The sequence below is a fragment of the Silene latifolia genome, chromosome Y (genome assembly GCF_048544455.1).
Source record: "Silene latifolia isolate original U9 population chromosome Y, ASM4854445v1, whole genome shotgun sequence".
Lineage (NCBI taxonomy): Eukaryota > Viridiplantae > Streptophyta > Magnoliopsida > Caryophyllales > Caryophyllaceae > Silene > Silene latifolia.
Window position 1 is genome coordinate 335,637,283 of NC_133538.1, and position 9,714 is coordinate 335,646,996.

At 37.4% G+C, this 9,714-nt stretch overlaps 1 protein-coding gene across 1 annotated transcript; it reads left to right on the top strand.

Moving 5' to 3' along the window:
* The first annotated feature begins 1,886 nt into the window (after positions 1–1,886).
* On the top strand, positions 1,887–2,390 carry LOC141631439 (uncharacterized). The gene has a single exon (XM_074444109.1). The coding sequence runs from the start codon at positions 1,887–1,889 to the stop codon at positions 2,388–2,390; it is 504 nt and encodes a 167-aa protein (XP_074300210.1).
* Positions 2,391–9,714: the final 7,324 nt, after the last annotated feature.

A 9,714-nucleotide genomic window follows, 5' to 3' on the forward strand; every position in this document is an offset into this window, starting at 1 on the left:
CCTACGTTGACCATTTTATCACAATTTACTTAGATTTCTTTTGTAGAATTTGCAATGTATGAAACTAAAACACTTTTCTAGTCTCTTACTCTTAAGTCAATAAAAAACAGCCTAGGATTTCAACAAATCCTTATCGGTTTGGAAACTAAAGTTTTTGTAACCCTTCAACACATAACTTAGTATATCATCCAAACAGATGAACGAATCCTTAATTCTTCTCAAGAATTTCAAGGATGTTCTTTAAGGCTTTCACAAGCCATCATTCGGATTAACTTGTTATTGACTTATCATGCTCTAAGTATATGTTACAGCATGGCATGTGCGTCTGTTGGCATACATGATCGCTCCAATGGCGGAAACATTAGAAATCGATTTCATGTAATCAACAACTTAATAGGTTCAGTGAACGACTATGACTCCATCATACTAATTCCACTTTCATCAACATGAATAACCTATTCAACCTTGTTAATGTTAAACAGATATGAAAGATCTTATCATCGTAAGACCCTCAACTCTATGCCAATATTCTCTCACATAGATTCAGAAATCTAGAATAGATCGCACCTTTTCCTAGTCTCCCAATCACTCTTCACAAAAAAGAGTATTGGTACATTATTCTCAATAAGTAATATGTTATCAACATATAAGACATGGAAAAATAATTCTGGCTCCCACTTAACTTCATGTATAAACATGATTCTTCAATCATGTGAATGATATCATTCTCAATTATCACATGAATGAAAAGTATAATCCATTAATGATTGCTTAAGATAATTCTAGGATCACTTAAAAAAGTTACGCATAATACGTTAGGATTCTTAGATCTTTATCTAAGGTTTTGTGTTCCAAACACATCCTTCTTTAAGTTCCTAATTTAGAAAAGCGAATTTTTAATATCATTTGCCATTCTTCATTAAAATGTAATGCGGCAATTCCTAACATAATTTATCTTGATTAATATCTTCATGTCAATCTATGCACTTAAGTACTCTAAACCTCTATTTACTTTTAAAGAGACCCTCGCCTTAAAGTAAATCTACTCTTGAGTAACAATTTTTGGATTGTAATGGTATGGCTCGTTTGTAGCAAGTTAGGGACAAGGTAATAAAGTAGGGACAAAGTACTTAATCAAATTTTAGTACTTTAGTACTTTGTCAAGTTAGGGACAAACTACTAATGCTATGGCTCGTTTGGGACTTTGTTCAATTGGTTCTCTACGTCATTTAGAAATTCTTTAAATTTCTCAAATGCTTCACTTTATTTCCGATTAAGTAAACATACCCATATCTACTTAAGTCATTGGTAAAAATGACAGTCATAATTTTCCCTTGCGGTGATGCTCATAGGAACAAACTACTAATAAAATTTGATTCTACAAAGTTCTAAATGACGTAGAGAACCAATTGAACAAAGTACATACCCATATCCACAATAAATGACGTCAAGTTAAGGACAAACTACTAATGTTATGGCTCATTTGTAACAATTTAATAAATCAAGTTAGGGACAAAGTACTTAATCAAATATTTGGATTGTAACGCTATGGCTACCTCGTCAACTATTTCAGCGATTTCGAACCAGCTTGAGCGTTCAGCCTCCTACCGCTCCAACTGCGGGGGCGTGTTAGTAAGTAAATATTTTGTAAATATTGTAGTTCATTCTCTCCTTAATTAGCTCCTAGTATCTTGCATATTATCTTGTGTATTTCCTTATTTCTAGTAAATATAGTTTTGTATCACAAGTATATATATGAATAGAAAATCATAACCCTATTCAAGGAATTATGATATTTGACATGGTATCAGTAGTTGAATAGAATTTCGATCTATTCCTATTCCTGCCCTGTGCCTCACGCCTAAACGTCTCACGCACACATAGCCATGACGAATGATACCCCTCCACCTCCCAAACCCGACCTGCATCCGGTGTTTACCGTCACAAATATCCAGCACAAAGTTCGTGTCCTAGATGGCACGAAGGTAACGTACGCGTCGTGGGTTCGCCTAATCAAACTCCACGTCCGCGGGTATAAGGTTTTATCCCACATCGACGGAACCCCTGCCCCTGCCGAGACGGATGCCTCTTACGAGTTATGGTGTGAAGTCGACGCGCACGTGCTTCAGTGGATTTACGGTACCCTAAGCGATGACCTCCTCCCTCGTGTTCTTGAAGACGAATCGACGGCCCGTGCAGCATGGGTCCGTGTTGAAAACATCTTCAACAACAATAAGGGGGCTCGCGCCGCCGCCCTCGAATCTGAGTTTAATGCTCTTTGTTTGGGGAATATGCCCTCACTTGAGGCCTATTGTCAAGGCCTCCGCGAGTTAGTCGGGATGCTCAAGGATGTTGATGCACCCGTTACTGAACGCCGCCTCGTAATTTAGTTGGTTCGTGGCTTGCCTTCTGAGTACGACATGGTTGCATCATACATCAATCAGACTACTCCTAATTTCAAGACAGCACGGAGCATGCTTGAACTCGAACTCCACCGCAAATCTGGTTCTGAGGAATCTGCCACGGCCCTTGCTGCTGAAGCCTGGACGGATCCTGCTCCAAAGGCTGCCTCCAATGGTCCCCCACATCAGCCGCATCCAAATTCTGGTAATTCCATAAATTCTCGTCGTAATATTAATAATTACTCTAATAACCGCAACAATAATACTAATACCCGCTACCAAAATCAATCCGTTAATCAAACCCAACCGGCGGCACCACAAATGCCACCGTTGACCCCACCTGCTGCCTGGTCGTCGCCTTGGACACCACCACCCTGCCATTACCCTACTTACCCGGGTTGGGCACAACCATGACCTCCTTACGCCATGCCCAGTCCTCGGCCCAACTTTCGTAATTCGCAGCCTCGACACCAAGGCCAGGCCTTTGTTGCTGATACGGAGGCCCCTCAACCAACGGACTTGGCCCAAGCTTTTCAGGCTTTATCCGTTCATCCGTCTCAATATGACCCATGGTACATGGATACGGGAGCATCTTCTCATATGGACTGCGGATCCAGGTATGATTTTATCTCCGTTAAATACAAGTAATATTCGTTCTATTTACGTTGGTAATGGCCAAAGTATTCCAGTTATGGGATCCGGTACCTCACTTATTCCCACTGCCTCTCGATCCCTACACCTAAAACAAGTCCTTCATGCCCCTAATATAATTAAGAACTTAATTTCCGTCCGTCAATTTACCAAGGATAATAATGTTAGTGTGGAATTTGACCCGTTTGGCTTTTCTGTGAAAGATATTCCGAATGGGAAAATGATTTTGCGGAGTGACAATGACGGCGAGCTCTACCCCGTGTCCACCCCATCCTCTTCACAACCGTCTAGCACCTCCACGAGTCAGCCACAAGCCTTCCTCGTCCACAGCTCCGACATATGGCATCCCCGCTTAGGCCATCCCGGGGCTTCTATTTTACATTTTTTAAAGTCTCGTCAGAATATTAAGTGTAATAAACCTCATGATTTTTGTTCTTCATGCCATATTAGTAAACCCAAGAGACTACCATTTTATGATTCGCTTACACAAACTATTGCTCCGTTTGACATAATTCATAGTGACCTTTGGACTTCACATATCGCTAGCAAACACGGTCATAAATACTATATGGTTTTAATAGATAATTTCACCCAATTTGTGTGGGTTTACCCGCTCCAATACAAATCACAAGTGTTTGACCGATTCCTCCAATTTCATAATTTTGTCAAAACACAATTTAATCACAAAATTAAATCCTTTCAATGTGATATGGGTCGCGAATTCGATAATTCTTCCTTTCATAATTTTGCAACCAAAATTGGCTTAGTTTTCCGGTTTTCATGTCCCCAAACGTCACCCTAAAATGGAAAGTCGGAACAAATGATCCAACGTCTTAATGATATTACCCTTGTCCTTCTCAATCACGGGTCCGTACCTCCCATCCATTGGGTTGAAGCCGTACATGCTGCTACTCACCTCCATAATATCCTCCCTACTTCAACACTCAATTATACAACTCCTACATCCGCTCTCTATCTAAAACACCCTTCCTATGACCATCTCCGTGTTTTTGGATGTGCTTGCTACCCTAACATATCCGATACCCGACCACACAAACTCGCCCCGCGCTCCAAACGTTGTGTCTTTCTTGGTTACCCACCTAACCAGCGAGGTTACCGTTGCCTTGATCCCACCACGGGTTAGACTCATATATCCCGTCATGTTGTTTTCGATGAGCTCAGTTTCCCATTTGCAGAAAGACCAAACTCGAAACCACATTCATACACCTTCCTTGATAGCACATTACCTCCCCTCCTTTTCGACTCCATCGACCCAACCAACCCCGCTAATCCCCAACCACCTGCTACTCCCCACACACCAGATACCCCACCTGACCCGAACCCACCCTCAACCCCTATTTTTCACCCACCCTCTACCCCTGTTTCTGCCGCACCAAATCAGAACACCCCTCCCTCCCTTACTCCTACTTCCGCTGCCCACTCAACACCACCTCCACCCCCACCACCTCCACCACCTCCTTCACCACGCCAACCTCCTAAACTACCCACACACACCATGTTCACCCGAGCCATGAACGGCATATTCAAACCCAAAGCCCTCATTCCCAATACCGAAATATCACCCTTACCAAAATCCCCCCACCAAGCCCTCGGCGACCCTAACTGGAATCGTGCTATGCAAGACGAATTTACTGCTTTACGGGATAATCATACTTGGGACTTGGTCCCACGGCCTTCCAATGCTTCTATTATCCGTTGTATGTGGTTGTATTGTCACAAATTTCATGCAGATGGCTCTTTGCAACGCTATAAGGCCCGACTCGTGGTTAATGGCAAAACTCAATAAGTCGGTATTGATTGTGATGAGACCTTTAGTCCGGTCGTTAAGCCCACTACGATCCATACCGTTCTAAGTCTCGCTTTATCCCGCTCTTGGCCCATCCACCAATTGGACGTTAAAAACGCAGTTTTACATGGTGATTTGGAAGAGACAGTATACATGCACCAAACGCCTGGTTTCGTCGACAAAACGGCACCGCATCATGTTTGTAAGCTCCGTAAATCCCTCTATGGCTTGAAACAGGCGCCCCGGGCCTGGTACCATCGGTTCGCAACATTCATTTTATCACAGGGATTTAAAAGTAGTGTGTGTGACTCCTCCTTATTCATCTATAAAACACCTACTGCCACTGCGTACTTACTTCTTTACGTCAAGGGTATTGTCCTAACGGCATCAAGCACTGCCCTTATTTCTTCTATAATTGCAGGTCTATCATGCGAATTTGCGATGACTGACCTCGGTCAGCTTCATCATTTTTTGGGTATTAATGTCAGTCGTACTTCCCATGGTTTATTCTTATCGCAGGCTACATATGCTAAAGATATTGTGAATCGTACTAAGATGGGTTCTTGCAAACCGAGCTCCATTCCCGTGGACCCAGGGTCGAAATTAAGTGCCAATTCCGGACCTCCGGTTGATGACCCGTCACTATATCGAAGCTTAGCTGGTGCTTTACAGTACCTCACTATTACCCGACCTGACATTTCTTACGCCGTGAAACAGGTTTGTTTGTTTATGCATGATCCCCGTGCCTCGCATCTTCAATTTTTAAAACGGATTATCTGTTACGTACAAGGCACTCTTGATCACGTTCGCCCATCCCACTCCTTTCATTTAACCGCTTACTCTGACGCTGATTGGGTCGGCTGCCCCGACTCATGTCGTAGTACATCCGGGTATTGTGTATTTATGGGTGATAACCTCGTCTCTTGGTCCTCTAAACGACAGCATACCATTTCTCGATCAAGTGCCCAGGCCGAATATCGCGGTGTGGCAAATTCCGTGGCCGAAACTAGTTGGTTACGTAATCTACTACTTGAACTTCACGTCCCTATTAGGCGCTCCACCTTAGTATTTTGTGACAACATTTTGGCTGTATACCTTTCCGGAAATCCCGTCCAACATCAACGAACTAAGCACGTTGAACTCGATATACATTTTGTTCATGATAAAGTGAAGTTGGGCGAAGTTCGAGTTCTCCACATGCCCTCTGAGCATCAGTATGCAGATATCTTTACTAAGGGGCTACCTCATCAACTATTTCAGCGATTTCGAACCAGCTTGAGCGTTCAGCCTCTTACCGCTCCAACTGCGAGGGCGTGTTAGCAAGTAAATATTTTGTAAATATTGTAGTTGATTCTCTTCTTAGTTAGCTCCTAGTATCTTGCATATTATCTTGTGTATTTCCTTATTTCTAGTAAATATACTTTTGTATCACAAGTATATATATGAATAGAAAACCATAACCCTATTCAAGGGATTATGATATTTGACAGTTTCTACTATTTGGTAAGGCTAATTCTCAATTATTATTTAGTGAGACGTCTTGTCAATTTATTATCTATCACGTTTTAAGTGAACTAAAGCGGTGAACTACGATAATTATAATTGACAAGGTCGATGACTCGATATGAAATGCATGTGTTGTTATGGCGATTTGGCAATGCATGTAACATATTAAAATAAATGCTAAGCAATAATAATAAATTTCTAGTATGGCCTTCCTAAAATAGAAAATTAAATAATCTATTAGATATTCGGAAATCAACTCCTTTGGTCCCTTGAATCTTCAAGTGGCACGCCTCCCAAGAACACCGTCTTTGTCGGAACACCTTCCCGAATGGCACCGTCTTGAAGAGACTCCATGATTACAAATAATAATAAAAATACAAGGCTATTCCTATTATACATTTGTAATATGAAAATAGTAAAAATAAAAGTGATACGAGATCACATTAAATTACAACCGAATCAATATTCCCTTTCATTACGGGTAATATCGATTAAAACTAAGGCCATACTAAGATAAAATTACATAATTCAAAATTATATAAATAAAAAGACATTCAACAATTGAAATATGCAGCATTATAACATGTATCTATCATGCCGAGTTATGTGCCAAATCGCCCTATTTTAACTTATATCAATTATATAACCCGGTTTTATGGAAATGTGTGATAATAACTTCTTAATATCACAAATCAATACTTAAATCAAACTTAAGCTCAAGTTAATTATTCTAACACTCTTAGGACTCAAAAATTAGTCATCACTCAATTTTTGAAAATAATTCAACTTGATATAATTTTATGCTCATTTTTTACCTTAAAATCATAATATTTATGAAATAAATCCAAATTAAATTACAATAATTTTGAATTTTGAATTTTAAATTTTTGAACATTCTGGAATAATTCAATGACACTCATAATGTCAACAATTATGGTTAAAATTTTCGAATTAATTTCGAGAAAAAATATAGTTGCAATTTATCGGTTTTATCACATAAAATATCTAAAGTGTCCAAAACTTAATCCAATCAATTTTAAAACTTTAGATCTGATAAGTGGGATATTTATGTAACCTAAAATAATTTTCTCATGCCATGCAATTCATTTTAGCCATTTATGCTAAAATAGTCACTATTTATGCCATTTTTACACTAAAAATTCATAAATCATGCAAAATGAAATCATTTCATCTCAAAATTTACATACAATGTGTAAATCATGCATGTGACAACATATTAAAGTCTCATGGTCTGGTTCGAAGTTTAACTATATTTAACCATATTACCTCCTTTTAATCCATTTTTATCTCATAAAAATCATAAATCATGCATTATTAATCAAATTAATACGAGATTTTACACATAATAATTAAAATATTTATTTGAGGTCATATAAAATTTTCAAGGTCGGAAACTAAGTTTAACCATTTTTAGTCATTTAACCTCCATTTATGCCATTTTTATCACATAAAAATCATAAATCATGAAATATTAATCACATTAATATGAAACTTTACATACAATACAAAAAATATTCATTTGAGGTCATACTAAAAACATTACGGCCAGTAGTGAAGGTTAACTTATTTTAGTGAATAAAAGTTCATTTTACTCATAAAAATGTAATTATTTCACTAAAAATCATAAAAATGAGCAATAAATTACCATAAATCATAAAAATAACCTAAAAATATTTTAGGACCATAATACATAACATACATTATGATTTCGTGACTTACTCTTATAAATCACAAATTTCTAGTTTTAATTAAGTTACATTTAACTCGGAAAAACCAAACCGATTATGCATGCAACATCCTAAGCTCTGATACCACTTGTTAGGTTCATATACCTATTATTAGACTCTTCTAATAGTGAACTAATTAACTTCTTAATATGTGTTCTCTAGATCTAGTACATGCATAACAAAATAAGAGATTAATAAAGAAAAACAATGTCCATTGTTATTAGGCTCGAAATAAGGGCACAAATAAGGTCACCTTCCTTATTTGTTCTTGAGCTTAATATGGTGGATGATCCTCCAAAAATTCCAATGTAGAGATCCTTCTTTGATTTCACCCAAGACTAATCCCTTAAACTAGTATATTAACTAACTAGATTAATATAGCAGTACCCTTAAAATAATTCTAATAATATACTTATTACTACACTAGTAATCTTATATTTTGATTAGAATTTATGATGAACAATTTATAAGGTTTCTAAAACATTTTAGAGAGATGTGTGAGAGAAGGAGAGAAAAATACATGTAGAATGAATAATGAATGAAAATAAGAGAACATATTCTCTTAAAAGAGAGAGGAGCAACTGGTGGTGTCAAGGGCATAATGCCAAAATGTGGAATCTCCTTTTCCTTTTATTCTTCTCAAAATGTAGGTAGTGTAAGCTAGATTAGACTAGGTTCTATTATTTATATTTTATCACATAAAATAAAATAACCACAACCCACTACTACTCCCTCCATTTCGGTCCACTTCATAAAATGGACTACCATTTTATTTTGTCAATTTGTCATTTGTCACACAATATGTCACATGTAGTATGTTATATGTTATTAATTAATTTAATGCATATTTATCAAATAAATATCATTTTATAAATTAATTAAATCACATACAACAAATTGACTAGTGATACTTGATCACATAAATAAAATGTGTCATATAATTATAATTCACAACATATTGTAATTATAATTAGCCATTCATTCTTATCTCAATTATTCACAAACAATAATCAATTTTAGTAATAAAGTATTTTCATTAATAAAATAAATCTTATTTAATCCAATTACAATAAAATATAAATATTCTCTCTCACAAATGAATTGTTTAATTTTAAGGAATTGATTAACTTGTATCGTCATACAATTAATCAATTTGTATATTAAGGGAATTGTCCTTTAGGTGTGACCTTAAGGGATCAACTGATCACCACCGTCAAACGACAGTAATGTCAAACTCTAGTTAGCCAATAATTACCGATTAATGATGATCAGTTGACTATATAAATGAATCATCCCTTACGTATTCTTAACATGAGATTTGATTGTGATATTAAATCATGTGATCGCACTATTGTTGAGGACACATACTCCAACAGAAAACTGGAGATGCCCATCAACATCTCACTACATTTAAGGAGAAAGCGGGTCTATCAAGCATAATGGTGCAACCAAAGAGCAAATGTTTCTAATGCTTTTCCCTATCACTTTGAAGGACAACGCCAAGAAATGGTTGAATTCTTATGAGCCGGGTACATTTACTACTTGGGAGGCTTTATCTAAGGCTTTCATCAACAAATTTTACCCACCATCCAAAACCGCA

What these genes read in the sequence shown, in the direction of transcription:
- LOC141631439 (XM_074444109.1), top strand. Translation starts at nt 1,887, where the DNA reads ATGACGAATGATACCCCTCCACCTCCCAAACCCGACCTGCATCCGGTG.